Source organism: Ananas comosus, linkage group 6 (assembly GCF_001540865.1).
Source record: "Ananas comosus cultivar F153 linkage group 6, ASM154086v1, whole genome shotgun sequence".
Classification (NCBI taxonomy): Eukaryota; Viridiplantae; Streptophyta; class Magnoliopsida; order Poales; family Bromeliaceae; genus Ananas; species Ananas comosus.
Genome location: NC_033626.1, coordinates 1,104,214 through 1,123,494, shown reverse-complemented (window position 1 = coordinate 1,123,494; position 19,281 = coordinate 1,104,214). Strand labels below are relative to the sequence as shown.

Genomic DNA, 19,281 nt, shown 5'->3' with positions numbered 1-19,281 from the left:
ATTTTAATCTAAATATAATATTTTAAATTCTGACTAAATTTAACAGATTAAAAAAATTAAGATGTTAAAATTAAAATAATTTTAAAATAAATGACCTCTTAAAAAATGACCTAGGTGTCTAATCTTGTCGTGCTATTAATTTTCTCCTAGCATTATTATTATTATTTTTATTTAACTTAAAGTCCATAATTTGAACCTACCAAAATACTTCAAACTCAGAGATAATACTTCCAACTCGGAATGCACAATACTTCCAACTCTAGCTAAGCATTTGGAGAATAATAATTGTTTCATACAATCTAACACCTCATCCATTTCTCTCAACTTATTTCAATCCAATTCTTGGCTACAACCACTTCTAGGGTAGCCATTCCCATAGAGAAGCAGCAAAAGCTACAAGCTATTCCGCAGGATACAAGAAATAGCCCGCTGAATACAATCAAAGCTTCACCTGAAGTTGTAATGGCATTTAAGAAGGTTATGTGGAGGAGCTACACACAAATCAATTCATCATCAACAGTTCACAAACAAAATAGATATCAGCCGACATTGTCGCAGAAACTCAGACGTTGCATACGAAAATATCCATCACACAGTTTACAAGGTCCCAATAGCAGGAATTGCCGGAAACAAATTTCGAAACAAAATATGCTTCCTTGGTACTTCCAACATTGAATCAGATGTACCCTCAGCCCAAAAAATGAGAAAAATTAATCTCGCAGTACGCAACGGCGTAAACTTCATGTCTTCATATTCTTTCTCCGTCTCAGAAGAAGTATGTATTGATGTTTCCTAACTTAACAATCAGCCTACTAGAGATGATGGCGAAACAAGCAATACAGATGAGACTAAAAGATTCTGGCTTTAACACATAGCAAACCTCTCATGATCGTGTAAAATTTCATAGGTTTACAGCCGCATTGTTAAGGGAATAACCAACACAGCTCTACTACCCTTGCGAAGTGTTCGCCCCATTTTCAGCAGCATCATATCTCCCCATTACTCTCTTCCTTGAGGTTCCACACAAATTACACAATTGGATCTGCCAGAATAAGCACGATAGACGGAAAAATGTGCATAAGTTAATCCTATGCCAAAACAGGACATCTTATTACCTTCACAGGGAAAAAAGAACTCATTGAAGCTGTCTGCACTACTGAACATAACGGTATCTGGAAACAAATAATGGTCAGATTCTCATCATGGTAAAGGAAGCCACTATCCATCTCAATAAACAGAAATTTCAGATAGAGAATTACCATTTAAACTGCTCGTAGAAAAACAAAAATTGTTCGAACTCTAGTCACTCGGTTCCCTTTCTCAACTTGAGTGATCGACTGAAATTCTGCGACCGATCACCGTTATCAAGCATCTCGGAGTCTCGGTCTCTATATCTCTTAAGACTTCTGTCAAGCATCAAATTACTTTTTAATATGAGAGCTGAGTAAAACAGTAGCATTCCCAAAATTTGTTTCACCCAAAAAATTGTTTCAGCATTGGTCAACTTATCGGAAATTTTGTTCGAGTAGGAAACATTAAAAAGTTCCTGAACATAGCATGGGTCTACATAAATTTAGCTAGGCCAACCAGGTGTATAAAGGTTTGTACAACTCTTATCAAAATAAAAGTCTGAATGTCAGTTAAAGAGATTGCCAAAAAACAGAGTTAGAGATGAACCTGTTGGTTTGTGATACAGCATCTGCACTATGTTTATGGTTTGATAACCAACGAATGCATCCAGTTTGAGGCGGAATCAAAGATCCGGAAATATGGACAATTTCTTCATCCACACTACATAGCAACATCACACAAATATAAGAAAAATTAAACAGGATTTCTTACCATAGCCGTTACATCAAATGCCACATATATATGTGTACATAATGGTGGGAGGACGGAATATCAAATGATCTAAAATGATGTGAACAATACTTAATGAATCCCTGCATGAGAATCTGAGGAAATAAAAGAACCAAGGTGAAACAAAAGGCTTTCCAAAATGAACAATCGATGATAGATGAGGTAGTTTGACTTTTCAAAATGCAAGTGCCCCTTTATATTTAAGTATCCATGACCCTATATTCAAGAACACATTATACACAAAAGTTAGTTTTGCACTGATGAACTTGCGAATATTTCTCAACTTCATAACAAGGTACTCTGGAAACCTCAAGTTGAAGACTAACACACTTCCGAGTTTCCTGCTTATATGGAAGTACAGCACGAATAAAAAGTTGCATAGAACAAGAACTTTTGAAGCTACCTTTTGACTGCGAACCGTATCATGCTTCCGACTTTGATCCGGTGGCGTTTGTGAGATGAACTCGCAAAACATTCAGCACCATGTTTCTGTATCCAAAATTGCGTGAAAAGAAAAAAAGGAAAGTAAATTGAATTAGTGTATTTTGCACCACTTCCATTTTTACCTTTGGAAGAAACATATTCACGGTTACACATCCACAAAAATTCCGAGAAACAGAAACATGCAATTACATAACCTAAGCCTAGCCCAAGTATGTGTCATAAGTACAGGTAATGAAGTTGGGGGCGCAGAGGCAGCATGCTAAGCCATATTCCATAAATAAAAGAACTAGATATTTCTTAACATTTTGCGAGTTAAAGGAAATCATATCCGAAAAATTTGTTATAGAACTCAAAACACGAAAACTAGAATCCAAAGTGATGCAGCATAAGGCCTAAAGACGTAACTTACAGAAATTTCCATTTTGATAGTTAACAAAAAGCTCCTCAAAATTTCTTACAGGACAGAGAAACATATAGAGGTACTAGAAACTAAGAAAGAGTCAATATTAAAAACTGTTACAGAGCTGGAAACCACAAAAAATAATTCACATTGAAATAGAACACAGCCTATGCTAGCATGTATTTATAAAGAAATTTATAAATCTTACGATTTTGTACTTGAACTCTTCTCGAATATCTTCCAACATAATGGCTGCTGAAGAAAAGCCGAGTACGATGACATGAATGGATTCCTTGCTCAGCTTGACGACCTTTCCTTCTAAAGTTGTAATGCATCATTTAAGCAGGTTAAATTAGATAAAACGAAAGTAAATTTTTATAGTAACTCAATATAGCAATCCAAATTAAATCTCTTGGTACATATAACTTATTAAGAAGCTATGACAATATTATATAGAAAGAGCTTCTTCTTTTTTTCTTTTTTTTTTGCTTACTTGTCACAAAGTGAATATCCAATTATCCGAAAATCTCTATAATGCTAGTTCAAGTTTTAATAGGAAATCATATTGACTAGCTTGAGAGCGACATAATGAACGACCACCGAAGAAGACTCACCTAAAAGCATGTTTGGTTTTGGAGAAAAGATTAGCAGTTTCGCTCGCACTCTCACTCCGAAGTAGGGGATTAAACCCGGCAGGATCTTTGCATGCTTACTTCGGAAACTTATCTTATGAGCTAGTAGTACGCCATCGAAGAGTTCATCGTAGCTATAAGAGAACATTAAATATCAATAGATAAAGAGGATATAAAGTTTTTACCTCATTTAATCCAAATTATTCTAGCTTACACTATTAACATGGTCTAGGACGAACAGTTTAAACAATCAATCATGTAAAGAGTTCTAAGGGGAATGCGGGGACTAACGTGAAGAGGAGAGAGCTGAGCTGTTTACGAACGGCCTCGGCAATCTTGTTCGACTTTGACGGGTGCACGTACACTGTTAGATCGGCCTCCGCCGTCGTTAACCCTTCCATGTATTTCTGAGTAGATCAAATGCGACATGTTGCAATTAATTCCGGTGATTAAGTAAGAATTCATAAACATTGGTAACATTAGGGCTGTCAACGAGCCAGAGCGAGCTCGAGATCGGCTCGCAATTTACTCGAGCTAGCTCGTTTTCGGCCCGTTGGCTCGATTATTGCTACCTTACTCAGAAAAATATTTTGCTCGACGGGGAGGAAGTTGACCGGTATACGATCTACCTAAATTAATTCTGTAGGAAAAATCACATCAAACTCTAATTAGAAGATCAAGAAAGAAAATCCCTTACATTCTGCTCAAAAAAAAAAAAACATAAGAAAAAGAGAAGAAGAAAAGATGAAGAATTGAAGATCATGGAAGACGAAGAACGAACCTGCTGAAAGCGCCGCTGCCGGAGTTCCATCGAGATATGCGAACGGCAAAGAATGCGCTGCCGGGAGTGCGCGAACGGTGAAGACGGAAAAGCGCTGCCGGCTGCCGGGGGGTCTTCGGGCGTAGAGAGAGAGAGAGAGAGAGAGAGAGAGAGAGAGAGGCGGCTTTGTGTGTATAATAATAATAACTAGTGTAGACCCGCGCTTCGCTGCGGTGTTTATAGGTATATTGCGGTAAATAGTTTAAATAAACTAATAGTAAGACAAAATTTATGTTAATTATAACATTAATAAATTGATAGTAGAAAGTTCTAATACAACTTCAGTACACATAATATAATGGAGGAGTACTACAATATTAAAAATAGTCTTTCAGCATAATGCAAGAGTAAAATGCAATATTAAATGTAATCCTTCACATCTTGTCTTCATCTGTAGNGGGTTAGGAAAAAAAAAAAAAAAAAAAGAGTTAGAAGTTGATGTAATATTATTCTTTAGATTTTTATCTAATTGTTTAAATTTTAAATATAAGTGGGTTTGAGTCGGACACGAGCTAACTCGTGAACGATAAGCTGGACTGCCAACCCTGCATTGGTTAACGTGAGACAATAATAACATGCTCGTGTATACGAAGATCTTTCACTAATTAGTACACTAGGCCCCGTTTGGTTCGGAGGATAAGCAGGGATAACGAAAGTTATCCCTGCTATTCCGCCAAATATGATGAAATTTGGCCGGAATATATTATTCCGATCAAATCTTGCTATTTTCGGTTATTCCGGAATAGCAAGAGATTTGTTATTCCACTATTTCGGTGGAATAGTACTATTTCAATACTTAATTTCAAACTTAATTAAAAGTATAAATTGAATTAAAACTAAATTATATAAATATAATATTTATATATTATAATACATTATTTTTATTATAAAATTATTAATCGTACTATATTAATACATATTATTTATATTTAAATATTATAATAAATTATATTTAAATATTATAATAATTTTTTTACTAAATTTAAGTTTAAGTAGAATTTTAAAAAATTTATAAATTTATTATAATAAATTATTTTTATTAATTATTCCCACCCCTATTCTTATTTTAAAATTTTAAAAATTAAAAATTTAAATTTTTAAAATTTATAATTTATAATTTATAATTTGTTCCCACGCCTATTCTTATTTTAAAAATTTAAAAATTAAAATTTAAAATTTATAATTTATAATTTCAAAATTAAAGTTTATAATTTTAAATTATAAATTATAAATTATTTAAATTTTAATTTTAATATTTTAAATTTTTGAAATTTAAAATATGATATTTTATATTTTTTAAATTTAAATTTGATCTTAAATTTAAAGTTTGAAATTTAAAATTTAAAATTTTGAATTTAAAATTTAGAGATTTTAAATTTCAAATTTTGAAATTTTAAAGTTAAAATTTTAAATTTAAAAATTTAAAATTCAAATTCAAATATGATAAGAGAGTAATATTATTATTTTTTATTTATAAAAACTTACTATCTTTCTTATTCCATCTTACTTAACCAAATGCTATTTTTCTTATTTTCAGGAATAATCAAATTTTTATCCAAACGCAAAATTGATCCAATCCCCGCTTATACCTCAATTTATACCTATCCCCGAAATACCCACTTTTTGTTTATCCTCGAACCAAACGCTGCCCACGTCTCCCCAATATATATTAACATTCCCCTCGTCTCCCCACAAAAAGCAATCACCCTTTTCTCCACAAAAAATAATTAAGCCCTCCTTATCAAGCAATCTAAAACTTTATCCATTACTCTGGTTATGAGTTTATTGATTTTTTTTTATAATTAAGCTCTCCTTATCAAGATTCTAATTTTTCAAAGATTATGCATAACTAATTCTATTCGTAGAAGGGTTTACTACGCTGTCTTATTAATTTTTATAAATATTAGTAACTCAAAAGAAATTTTAAATTCTATGATCACGAACTTCATAGTAAGCTTACCATCCATAATATTACACAAAAAAAATATTTTTTTAGGATTAAATAAGTAAATAGAATATGTCACTAGATGCTAGGGTGTGTTTGGTTCATCCTTTTTTATCCTAGAATCAGAATCATAATAAACGAATTCGTTTGTCCGTATTTGATATGCTGGATTTTCATTTCGATTTCGATTTCCTGGTAAATGGGTATTCCCTAAGTATCTTTTTTTCCAATCCGGCTTATTGAATCCGGATGAAATTGATTTGTTCGAATTAATTTATTTTTTTAAGCTTATTTTTTAATTAAAATATAAGTTTAAGTTTAAAAATTATATTTATAAAGTTAAATTTTAATTTGAACTTAAATTAAAAATTAAAATTCAATCAAGCATTTCAAATCTAATTTATAAATATAAATATAAATTTAAATTTAATTTAAAATCTAAAGTTTTAAATATTTAAAATTTAAATTAAATTTATTGATTTAAAGTAAAATTCAAATTATAATTTTAAGTTTAAATTTGAATAAATTGAAATTTAGTTATATATTTTAAATTATCCTTTCAATTTCAAATTTTAATTTTTTAAAATTATATTTAAAATTTTGACATCATTTTAAAATTTTAACATAAATATTTAATATTTAATTTTAAATTTAAATTTAAACTAATATATTATGAAGATAAAATTTATATATTAATTTAATTATATTTTTTTGATATTTATTTGAATCAAACATCGATAATAAAAATAGTTTATTCCGATTTCGATTTAAGTCGCTGTGCCAAACAAAATACTGTGTTTTTGAAACAAACACACCCTTATTAGTAGTGTTCACTCCCCTGGGACACACTTTGAATTGTAAAGGTAATATTTGCTCAAGTGAGATTTTCTCCTCAATCTCAAATCTCTCTTCGTCCACGACGTCCACAAGAATCCACCCAGTGGCGAAACGAGGGAGTAATGGCGCTCGCTCTCTCCCCCATCTCCATCGCTCCCTCTAAACCCTACTCCTCTCTCGGACGAACCCTAACCACCACCACCACCACCACCACCACCACCACCGATCATCTCCCCTTCGCACATGGCGTTCGCCTCCGCCCCTCCGTGCACTCCCTCCCCCTCCGCTACTCGAAGCGGCGGCGCACCCGAGGGAGAGGAGGCGGCGGCGGAGGAGAAGGACGCGGCCTCGTCGGCGTCGTCTCCGCCTCCGCCGACTACTACTCCACTCTCGGCATCTCCCGCTCCGCAACGAACAAGGAGATCAAGGCCGCGTATCGGCGATTGGCGCGCCAGGTAACTTTCGCCTCGTCATCTTAAGATGAATTCGTCGATTGTTGCTATGAATTTGTTGAGATTACGATGTTGGATTTGTTGTTGCAATTGTGTACTGTGAACAATTGTAAATTACTGTACAGTTAACAATATCGAGGAAATTGTGTATTTTAGGATTGATATGGTCTTAGAATGAGTTTGTTGATTAATGCTACGTATTTGCTATGATTACGAGGATTGATTGTGATTGTAATTGCTTGAAAGTAAACATTTGTAAACTACTGTACAGTAGTCAAATAGTTGTGCATTCTATGGATTTGGTGCTGGAGGAGGGGACTACTATGTATGTAGTGGGTTCTATATTTGCTTATTGGAGTAGAAGCTCTAATGCCCTCTTTACCTGTTTCATATCTGAAAGTATCTGTTTTATGGCCGGCAATAGGGAATTAACATTTTTTTTGACTTCAATGAATCCTGCCTATTTCTAGCCTTGCTTAATGAGCTTTCAAAGTAATCTGTTTTCTCGCAGGCTCCCCGTTCACGTGTAGGCCATATGAGTTATTCATTCATCTTCATCCTTTACTACTCTCTTGTGGATCTACTTTTTTTGTACTGGATATGTATTAATTTAGTTGATTTCTGTTGTTTGTGGAAGTGCTTCTTTGTTCAGTAATTTAATGTGCATGAAAGTATGAAACAAAGACAAGTGTTATCGATACGGCAGTACATTTCGTGAAATATGAACTGTCAGGTACTTCAAAAGGGAGCATTTAATTTTCTCTATCAAAATGCCAGTCCTTATCCATGGAGTGTTGTCAAACGTCTGTGGTACTTTTAATATGTGTTGGTCATTCTTTGGGTCAATTTAGGTCACTATTGTACTTTCCTGAGAATTGAAAAAGAGTTCATGTTGCTTCTTAAAATAATGAGCCTATCAAGTAACATATCGAAGTTGCAAAATTTTCACATCAGGAAAGGTTATAAGTTTGGGTGCAGATTGGTTTATTACTTGAATTTATTCAACATAACTCGTCCTAGAGAGTAAGTCCGAACCAGGACAGAAGTCGACAAATCTATAAATATTCATCAGCAAGATTTGATAGTAGTATGCAATCCTATTGTCATTGTGTATTCTTTCTTGTTAAGAATGTCCTCCCAATTAATTAAGTGCTTATCATATCTAGTCGGTTATGGGGTCTGCTGGGTAAAATCCTTGTGTATTATCTTCTACTAGATTTAGCTAATCTGGAATCTCTGCTTTTACCCACCAATAGAATGCTTTACCATGTTAAGCAATATAAATCTGCACCATTTTTCCTTGTTGGCTATGCACGATTTTATTGATTTTCTGTTGTAAATTTGTCTAGTATCATCCTGACGTGAACAAGCAACCTGGTGCAACTGAAAAGTTCAAGGAGATAAGTGCTGCTTATGAGGTACTTACCTTTCCTATATATATTATTCTATGTTTTAGTTTTGTATGAGATATCCTAAAAGTGAATTGTGCATCTTTTTAAAGGTATTTGGGGGTCTACAGCAAAAAAATTGCTGAAAGCTAGACAACATGTTTATATTTTTGCATTTTGTTTAAACATTGAATTTCTTTGTGATCAGGTACTGTCAGATGATAAAAAGAGAGCTTTATATGATCAGTATGGTGAAGCTGGTGTTAAGAGCACAGTAGGGGGTGCATCTGGAGCGTATACGGTAATAAATCATCAGCTATGATGCTTTATCTCTCTTTTTCATTGTTTAGCACGCTTACAACAGATCTGTGATGCATGGATTAACATAATGTTCACCTCCCAAAAATTACTTTGAGAAAGTCTTCCCTTGTTACTGAAGTAGCAATAGAAACACTGTTAAGACTACAGTATGATTTTTATTAGCTACTGTTTATGACACGTATGATTATAGCCAAGATAATCTCTTTTTTGTAGACCAATCCATTTGATCTATTTGAGACTTTCTTTGGTGCAAGCATGGGCAACTTTTCTGGCATGGATCCAAGTGCATTTGGAACACGAAGGCGTGGAGCTACTATAAAGGGTGAAGATATAAGGTTAGTTGCTTTCAACCCACTAAACTGTATCAAATACCGGTAATAAATTGCTTCCTTCAATTTCCTAATGATCAGGCTCTATTTGAAAAAAAAAAAAAAGAAAAAAAAAAGTTTTCCAGTTTTTCTACTGTAGAGTCAATAAAGATTGCAAATTTCTGAAGGAAACTTGACTTACTTTATGCTTCTTCCTTCCTAGAAACACTTGCTCAGGATTGTGGAAGCAGATAAGTGTTTATATTAAAGGAAAGGACCTTGTTTTAGTTTTTGGTGCCATGACCTGGCACTTACTTTTGGATCAAATACTCGACTACTTAGCTTGATCCCAGAAATAACATTCAGTAAACCTGTCCTCTTTACATGAAAATCTTTACAATTGTGAAACAGATTAAATACTACTATTACTGCATCGTCTTTTGCAGTATAAGATTTTTTTTTTGTTTCCAAATTATCAACATTTGTAATGATACAGAAATTTTGATTTATTCTTCATTTGGATGAATTGTCATAAACCCATGTACTTGACAACATTTGCACTGGCCTGTATTGAGAAGGCATCAAGCAACTAGAACTTAATTGAAATATAAGTATATCAAACTCTGATTCTGATATGTCTGATGTGTAGCCTTCTCACTGATAGGCAAACAAATAAATCGATGTTGGCACTCAAGCAAGCATTGAGATTTGAGAGTGCTACAAGTGTCCTAATACCCGAAAGTGTCATACCTTGATGATCTTTTTGGGTGGGTGACTAGAGAATGTATTCCTGCTGTTCGAAGCTCATGTGCTTCTCACCTGATCGACTATCACATCAGATTTTCTTTCCCACACACAAACACAAACTAGAGAGAGGAAGACGATTATGTTTTTAGTAGGGGAGGAAGGGTCATCGTTAGCACTCATTTATATCCTGCACGAGTAAAAGCCCATGTTGTTTGCTAACTTGCATACTGATCCCTTCCAGATATTAAGTTTTTGTTTTTCTGAGTTATGAATAGCTACTCATCTCTTAATGATGGCAAAAACTTGGTTGTTGGTAAGGACTATGTTGCCAATGATGCCTAAATTCTGTTGCTCTTCCTGGCTTTCTTTATTCACTGGCAAGTTGAGGGGATCTCAAGCTATTGTGAAGCACTGGGAGAATAAAATTCGACATGTTATCTCTAATATTATACAATTTGTTTTAGTCTGTGAAGACATAATGTTTGTACTCACAATCATCCTTATAAAGTTTGTCATGCGGGCTATTGACTCTTTGATGTGATATTGTACTCTTTGAACTTTGTACTGCCATTTTCTATGTCTCCCTACATTGTTTCTCTCTTGAACTCGTCAACTGATTTTAATGTATATCCTCAGATATGATGTCATGTTGGAGTTTTCAGAGGCTATTTTTGGAGCAGAAAAGGAAATAGTACTATCTCATTTGGAAACATGTGATGCATGCTTAGGCACTGGATCGAAGGTTGGATCTAGGATGAGAGTATGTTCAACTTGTGGTGGACGAGGTCAAGTAATGCGAACTGAGCAAACACCTTTTGGTTTATTTTCCCAGGTACCTGAGAAATAGTATTCCTCTTTATCGCAAGTTATGATTTTGCAGTAGTGTTTTGCGGCTTAGAGTGTGGATAGTTAGAAATGTTCCCGTTATCTTGCGAAACATGCTTTTTGCTAGTTTAGTTCCCATCTTGAAATGGCTGTCGGAATGTCTTGATGACGCCCCTACTTTGAAGGATGGTAATTCCTTCGGTGGCATTTCGTTATCCGAATGGGCAGCTCAGTGTTGTCAGTAATACCCACTATCTGTATGCAAACCTAATAGGCATGTCACTTTGAACTAGAGTTCCCCTAAGAACATCTATTCTATTCTGCGACGGAAATCATCTTACAAAATGCAGCATAGATAACATTTCAAAGAAAATTATGTTTGGAAATGTTCTGGATAAATTTGTAATCTAGTGCTGTTGAGAAAGAGTTACAGAACATATTGAGGTAGAGAACAAGATATTTGGGACGAATTATTGAAAATCATGCAATTTTTAATGCTTTTCATCAGGTTGAGTGTCATATCATGAAGAGTTTTTTTTTAATAGCAAAATATTAGTGAAGAACTTTTGAAAGAAAATACTGCATTCATTTGGATTTTAACATGATGTTGTGACTCTTCTTTGCCTCTGAAATTTGACAAGTGCAATAAATGATGCTTATTTAAGCTTCTTTGAATATTGTATCTTTCCCTTGTCTGTGTCCATCTGTTAGATGCATCTTATCTGGCAATTTTATTGTTACATTCAATATATGTTGAACCTACTGTACAATGTAGTGTTAGGAGCTGAGCTTCATGGTTAGTTTGTACCATTATTTTGCATATACACAATTAGAATAGATTCTTTGTAATTTGTACACTCAATTTTTCATTATGAATAGGTTTCCATTTGTCCAACTTGCGGAGGTGAAGGTGAAATCATTTCAGAGTATTGCCGAAAGTGTGCTGGGGAAGGGCGTGTTCGCGTTAGAAAGGATATTAAAGTGAAAATTCCTCCTGGAGTTAGCAAAGGCAGCACTCTTCGTGTACGTGGTGAAGGTGATGCAGGACCTAAAGGGTATGCAAACTATGTTCTACAATATTGCTATGGATATCTTTGTGTGCTTAATAAAATTCTAGTATTTCGTCTAGTTCATAGTAATAGCTATAAGAATTGGTGCTTTGTGGCCAAAGGTGTGGGTTTAAATGGCTTCATTTGGCACCAAGTAGATATATGGATTGTAGGCTTTCACCATTTTTGTTTCCGAGGGAGTTCTATCAATTGCAATGCTCTAGTTCCTTGTAAATAGAAATAAATGAACATGTATGTATGCATGAATGATATATCTGAAATTGAAGAAACCTATTCTGAATTTATTGATGTAAAGGTGTGGCACCTTGGACTTGAGGACAAATTCACTTCATTTAGATTTTAAACTCCCACATTTTTGTGGCATACATTAAGTTGATAGTTACATGTTTAAGCTTCCCTTTTATGAACTTCTAACACTAACTTTCATAATATTGTATCTGTCAGTCATGACTATTTAATCAGATCTATGTTCACTTATTATTCAATTTCCCTTCTATCTATTTTGGCAACTATGTATAAGTACTTGTATCAGTGTAAGGCATTAGATGCTACCCTATGATTGTTTTGTACATTTCTACATTTCTAAATTTGACAACTTATGAGATCTTACTTGACATCCTTTGATAGCTATACATTACATGTGAATGAGACTTCAAAATACATGACTGTTCAAAAGAGAAGACAAACGGGGTACTTATAGAGCCCCAACACAACTGCTAGGAACCATAAATATGCCCATATCTCAGGTCTAGCAAAGCCAGGTAATAAATACTAAAGTTTGGAAACAAATTTTACATTTAACTTGGTTCTGCAGCAAAACTGGGTTTGGTCCATAATGAAACTGAGCTACTCCAAAATCCAATTGTACCTTTCAGAACTGTTTGCACCCAATCGAAGACAGAAGATAATAACATTATATGCCGTTGTTTCAGTCGATGGTCAACCTGAAATGTGACAATGGCAGAATCTGTTGAGTGCTTGACGGAAACAAAAAATTATAACTATTAGGGCCTTGCCAGGAAATGTGGGAGTAGCCTAAGTTCGCAGGTAGTCTTCTTTATATGTAGCAGTTTCAACGTATATAACCTTTATGTCAATTAGAAGGTAGAGCTCTACCTTATTGGCAACAGTTTAACAGGTAGAACTTCCCACGGTAGTAAGTTTGCTTGGATGAAGAATACAAAGAATGATAATGTTGATTCTAGGAATTGGGTTCATCTCTGTGGGTCAAACTAATTATAGAGGCATCTGTAGAAGCTTATTATGAACTATATATTTGGTAATGCATATAAAGTTTATATTGGAGTGTTTCATTCAGATGAAGAATACAAAGAATGATATTGCTGATTCTGGGAACTGTGTTCATCTCTGTGGGTCAAACTAATCGTAGAGCCATCTGCAGAACTTATTACGCACTATATATTTGGTAATGCATATAAAGTTTATATTGGAGCGTTTCATTCTCTGGTCATTAAAGTTCTTCACTGGTGAGAAAGTTGAATTTTAACCAAAACCTAAGAGCCTGATAGCCTGGTGCACAATTTAGTTGCAGAGGCTATACATTATCATCTACAAGCCTTGAGAAATAGTGTTAACAATATTGTCTAGGTTCCATGTAGTAAACTGTATAAATGATGACTGACGGCTTGCTTGTATTGTGGCCTAAAAATCCACAAAAAGAATTAGCTGACCTGTATTTGCACATACAAATAACACAATTTATAGGATATTTCTTATCTCACCTTGTTTCTGAAGTGTAATTACTAACAGCTATAGTGCTTAATAAACTGTACAACGATTACATCGAATGTCAAGCACTCTACTCTGCATGTTGGTGGAATGTGTTAGTTTGCAGTACACTGGCGAGATAAACCGATTCTTTTTTTCCCCATCTGCTCTTAAGGTTTCTTAATCGTTGATTTATGCACTAAGACTCTAGTGTTGTCGGACACTTAAATACTCTGCGTATTTTTCTTTTGCCAGTGCCTCTTCCCTAACCCGTCCTGTATCCATTTTCTCATTTTGTTGCATAAATTAGAGTCATTAATGAACATATGTTGCCTCTTAAGCTACTTATTGTGTATTACTTTCATTCTGGGCACTAGGGGGCCTCCTGGAGATCTGTATGTATGCCTCGATGTGGAGGAAATACCAGAGATAAAGAGAGATGGCATCAACTTGCGTTCAACTGTTTCGATAAATTACATAGAAGCCATTTTGGGCACTACTGTAGAGGTAAATCTAGAACTTCATCACACATTTTTTTTTTATCAATAGTCTATTGAGTTGTGCAAATAATTCGTATGTCTACAATTGATAAATATTGTAGACTACTACATTTAAAAGGAAGAAAAGAAACTTACTATGAAGATGTGTTTTTGCGAGCATAATTTTCTCTATAGGGACCTAGTCATGCATCACAACTACTTTGATTATGTGCTGTTAGGGTATAATTTGTGCAAACAGGTTTTACCATTATCATATAACTTCATTTGAAAATAAAACTTTACTCATGCCCCACACTTTCTAGGTGTTAACCTGTATTGATAGCATTGCCGAAGTTGCATAGAGCTACATGTATTTTTAACTATTGATTTTCCTGTAGTGTAAGGATGTGCACTCTTATGGATGATGTCACATCCTTAGGACTTGTATATTCCTGTATTCATGCACATGCATATATATACACGTTGGTATAGAGACACTCAAGTGCGAATAGGAACATTTTCATTAAGCAGCTGCTGCAAAGGGCCATCTTACATAGATGGTTCAATTACAGTAACATACATTGAATATATATGTACACATGATTATAAAGGATTATCTTCATGACAATGCTTGCAGCATTGCTAGAAGTGCCATCTTGTAAACTGTTGACAGTGACTTTTGTTGTAATGCGAAATAAATAAGCCATAGACCCAGCTGAGTGTCGGATCAGTGGGTAAGCACTTCAATCATTTGGCTAACTGGTTTGATTGCTGCGTTGATAATATGATTACAAGAACAAATAATTATAAAAATGCTACTACAACCCTGAAAGTGTATTGAAAAGAAAAAAAAAAAAAAAAACTAGAAGCAGAACCCTGAGACACTTCTTCTGCTTTTAAGCAATTGCCTGTCACACTCTTTTAGCCCACCTGGTTTTACTGGTTTAAACAAAACTCGGCAGTTCAGGTTGTTTATTCTGGGTTAAGTGTATTTCCATCTTTTAACAGAACCAAACTTGCTAGAGAAATAGTTCGGCATACTAAGTCAATCCGGCTGGTGCTTGTTAGTTTTGGCAATGAGGCAAATAACTATTATTTTGTTATCTTGCAGTTTGAATTGCTGCCACTCATTGTGATTTGTACGATTTGCAAAGTTGGTTAACCAAACTATTCGATGTATTTAATATACCACTCCACCTGATTATGGTAGTTATCAAGAATAACAATATGTGCAATTGCTAACCATACCACATATCGATGCATGTAGATATATAGAATGACTCCCTACATCTGTGCTGACCATATTGCTAGCATTTTGCTTAAGGACAAGTGGCATAGGGGCGTACAGCGGAAGTAAAATCATGCTCTTTCCAAAATTGAGACATCGAACCCTGTCCATTTATTTAATCTGTCAGGTTTCTGCGATGAATAGTTGCTGAGTAGAAGATTGGCATTCTTGGGTAACACCTACAAATGTTGATGAGGATATGAGAGCTGAGTTGGCTTAAAAGCTATATGTGATTGACACATCATAATTGTCTGAACCAGCTTGACTTGGCATATCCAACCAAATGCTTATCATGTGTGTGAGGGATGATGTGATTGAGCCCATCATGCCTATTTTCTCTAGTATTTAGTGTTCGAACTTGACCTATTGCTGCTTCTATTACTACTCATATTTAAAAGAAGAATTACTTGGTCTTGTTACACAATGTTTCTCCCATCTGCTATCTGCGTACTGCTATTGATTTTAATATCTTTTTTACCATATCTTCATTGCAAAATCTTCTACAGGTGAAGACAGTTGATGGGATGACTGAACTTCAAATACCTCCAGGGACCCAACCTGGTGATGTGGCGGTTCTTGCGAAGAGAGGTGTCCCTAAGTTGAATAAGCCATCAATACGTGGCGATCATTTGTTCACTATCAAGGTCACAATACCGAGTCGTATCAGGTGAATATCTAATTTTCTCGCATTGATCTTCTAGGAGGAAAAATGCACTTGTAGCAAATATTAATACAAGTTTTCCTTGTTCCGACAGCAATGAACTATTATACTCTATTTTCTATGGATTAGTTAATATTTAAGAACTAAATTTCTGTCAATGCCATGGCTAAACTCAAGAATAGCTATCTAGTCAGCTGGTGTATTGGATATTATTGCTTTTAGTTTGAAGTTAGTCCCTAAAGTCGCTAGAATCAGTTACTTAAGCAATGCTTGATTAAACACAATTATGACTTCCTTTCATGAAACAGGAAAGTTTGGTTTAAGATAATGAAGTTTTTTTTTTTTTTTTTTTTTTTTTTTTTTTTTTTTTTTACTCCTTGAAAACACCATCTGAGAAAACCAGTACCTTTAATTTGTGAAAATTGAGACTCTCAGACTTTAACTTAAAGTTGCATTTTCCATCATGCTTTAATCTAAACTTGTATTTTCTATCACGCTTTTAACTACTTGATCATTCCATTTTATTGATATCTATGCTCTTTCAAGTAGTAAATATTGTCATGCTGATACTATTATTATTTCCTATTACTGCATGTAATATTTAAATTCTTACAGTGGCCGTGAGCGTGAGTTGCTTGAAGAACTTGCATCACTGAGTAACAAAAACGCTGGCCGATCTCGTCCTCGTATTAATGCCAACCCACAAAGTAAGCTTACAACTTCTGAATTGCATTAAATCGCTTTTTCTGGAATGTACTTTATATATATGTTATATGGATGTTTTGAATCTTGATTGGATTTGTTTGGATATCTTGCGTCGGCATCTAAAATTTTACATCTTATGAAATTGTCTTAGTTGATGGATAAAGTTTATAATTAATTATTATTATTACTAAACGCTAGGAAAATTCATTTGTAAATGCAGTCAAAAGAACTGAAAGTGAAAAGAGTCTTGAACCTGAAGAGTCAGATCAACAACAGAATGACTTATGGCAGAAGCTAAAAGATTTTGCTGGGTAAGTTTTTACTATCTATGCATCCATGTATAGTCATGTATCCATGTATAGTCATCTATAAAGGGGGTCCGTGGGATAACAGATTCATATGGTGAGTAGAGACGGTGAGAATTTTAGAAGATAGCGAACCCAAGCGGTACCTAATTGTGTTTGTGGAAATTCTAAATTCATCAAACTATCTTCTTGGCCCTATGAACAGTCTCTAATAGTTCTTGGTGGACCAGATTTGTTCAAAGCTCCGACATCCTTTCCATTAAAGTCCTTCCGGCAGCGTCTTGCTGCCTGAGGAGTAGAACCTTCAACTTGGAGCTGATGCTTTTGTGATCTAGAAGTTCATTTCATCTTCCTAATAGAACAAAAGCTTCAAAATTTTCATTTGTTAAATGCCTTACAGCTGCTTTTTGGAGTCCAAAAAAGCTCTAGAAGCTTGGGTCTAGGGCTCATTTAGTGCAATGAACAATCATTTTATTGAGTTAGCCTTTTGAACTGATATATCGATAGTTGCAATGCATCATACTCATTTTTATTTTCATCTTTTGTTCCTTTTTTTTTCGGACTTGCTTAACCTGTGTTATATTGATCAACTCACTGCTCTAACAACAAATATCAGGTCGATTGCCAGTGGAGCTGTCAAGTGGTTGAAAGATAATCTTTAGATTCATATTTTTTCCACAACTGTATAAGGTATGCCTGATCTTACATAGTTTTGCACTCCATTATATCATCATGGCATTCGCATTGACATTCTGAGGGACTTTGCACGCCGGAAGGATTTGAAATTTGAACGGATTAAAGGACTCTTATTCTTTTTATCGGTTAATCATTTTTTTGATGATCCCTGTAAAGATAGGTTCTAGTAGCTAATGCTGCAGTTCAATAGAAATTATGTGATAAAGGAGGTAGATGGTCAGGGCAATGTAATTTCCTCTTTTCCCTGCCAAACCCTTCAGTTTGTTATAAAGAATAATTAAGAGTAGTTTTTTTTTGGGTAATTTTCCTTTAGCTTTGATATAATGCGTGAGTGCTATGAAACTCATTGAGTTCAATCTAAACCAGATTCAATGAAACTATTGGCATTTATTATGTTTTCTCCAGATGATACAAGGAATGCAATGAAATATTTTTGATGATTTTGATAATAGTAAGCAGCTCATGTAAGAACTTAGAAAGGGTGGGTTGATGCACCTGGAAGTAAAATTATGTCTTATTTTATATATAAGGAGCTATGTGGTTGCCCTTGCTTAATTATAACAGCAGCAATTTGTAGTGAGTCTATTGAGTTTTTGTATTCCCAAATTAGAAGCTTTAATTTGGAGATTCTACTCTTGCCCCTTTTCCCTGCTCATTTGTGGAGAGAGATTATTCCTCTTTATTTCCAACAGAGCCATCATTGCATTAGTCTCCAGACTTGGTGTCAAACTAGTCAACACCCACATTTTTTTTTTCTTTTTTTTTTTCCCATTATTCTCTTTTGTATTCTAGAACATGATTGGGCCCAGGAGGCATCATAATTTTTTCTTTCTTATAAAGCAAAGCAAATGCAAACAAGTTACTCTTGCATTATTCCTGTGCTTTGCTTCAACACCAGCCACTCAATTAATATTCCTATAAGCATGAGTTTCAGGCCATAATCTGCAGGCCAATCCCCCTTTTTTTTTGGTTCCAATCTTGACTGGCAAGATACAATCAGACCACAAAACCAGGTAGGTTTGGTTTCACTAAAAAGAAGACCAGATTTCAGGCCCCACTTCAAAACCCTTTCTTAATTGGTGTAGTGCTTAAGCTGCTTGATAACTGTATTTTAGTTGTATTTTGTAATAATCTATACTCTTGATCTGAATCATGGTTTTTCGACCTTGATATTATTTGTGCGACAATAATTTGTGTATGAACATCTAACCTATTTAAGAAGAAAACATGTTGCTCAACATGGTATATTGGTATCAGATAGTCTTGCCTGATTTTCTTTTATTTAATTGGATTCCAGATTTTTTTGTCTCTCAAAATATCTTGAGCCTGAATGGCTGAACAAAGGAAGTGTCCGATACGGCAGAATATGG

The 19,281-nt window shown here is 34.5% G+C and overlaps 2 protein-coding genes across 7 annotated transcripts; one reads left to right on the top strand and one right to left on the bottom strand.

The window, feature by feature from the left end:
• On the bottom strand, positions 484 to 4,270 carry LOC109712043 (probable DNA-directed RNA polymerase I subunit RPA43). Of its 6 annotated transcripts, none has more exons than XR_002216756.1 (9): positions 4,118 to 4,270; positions 3,628 to 3,743; positions 3,319 to 3,470; positions 2,913 to 3,022; positions 2,264 to 2,349; positions 1,678 to 1,791; positions 1,260 to 1,406; positions 1,116 to 1,172; positions 484 to 1,042 (listed from the first exon to the last, which is right to left on the bottom strand). XR_002216756.1 is itself a non-coding variant. In XM_020235466.1 (9 exons), the coding sequence occupies exons 3-8, from the start codon at positions 3,735 to 3,737 to the stop codon at positions 1,304 to 1,306; spliced, it is 675 nt and encodes a 224-aa protein (XP_020091055.1). In that variant the 5' UTR covers positions 3,738 to 3,743; positions 3,834 to 3,976; positions 4,118 to 4,270; the 3' UTR covers positions 484 to 1,172; positions 1,260 to 1,303. The 6 variants fall into 6 exon arrangements, 4 of the variants coding, with proteins under 4 accessions (XP_020091055.1, XP_020091053.1, XP_020091054.1 ...); XR_002216757.1 differs by having other exon boundaries at positions 484 to 1,010; XM_020235466.1 differs by adding an exon at positions 3,834 to 3,976 and having other exon boundaries at positions 484 to 1,172.
• Positions 6,953 to 18,313, top strand: LOC109711923 (chaperone protein DnaJ-like). Its single transcript, XM_020235296.1, has 11 exons — positions 6,953 to 7,393; positions 8,740 to 8,808; positions 8,987 to 9,079; positions 9,313 to 9,434; positions 10,791 to 10,986; positions 11,859 to 12,034; positions 14,155 to 14,284; positions 16,051 to 16,211; positions 16,821 to 16,912; positions 17,131 to 17,221; positions 17,832 to 18,313. The coding sequence occupies exons 1-11, from the start codon at positions 7,061 to 7,063 to the stop codon at positions 17,875 to 17,877; spliced, it is 1,509 nt and encodes a 502-aa protein (XP_020090885.1). The 5' UTR covers positions 6,953 to 7,060; the 3' UTR covers positions 17,878 to 18,313.

Coding starts and splice junctions, on each gene's coding strand:
- LOC109711923 (XM_020235296.1), top strand. CDS start 7,061: ATGGCGCTCGCTCTCTCCCCCATCTCCATCGCTCCCTCTAAACCCTAC. Junction 10,987..11,858: donor CTTTTGGTTTATTTTCCCAG/GTACCTGAGAAA, acceptor CATTATGAATAG/GTTTCCATTTGTCCAACTTG. Junction 12,035..14,154: donor GGTGATGCAGGACCTAAAGG/GTATGCAAACTA, acceptor TCTGGGCACTAG/GGGGCCTCCTGGAGATCTGT.
- LOC109712043 (XM_020235463.1), bottom strand. CDS start 4,147: ATGGAACTCCGGCAGCGGCGCTTTCAGCAG. Junction 3,471..3,627: donor CTCAGCTCTCTCCTCTTCAC/GTTAGTCCCCGC, acceptor GTTCTCTTATAG/CTACGATGAACTCTTCGATG. Junction 2,350..2,912: donor AAGAGTTCAAGTACAAAATC/GTAAGATTTATA, acceptor TTTTGGATACAG/AAACATGGTGCTGAATGTTT.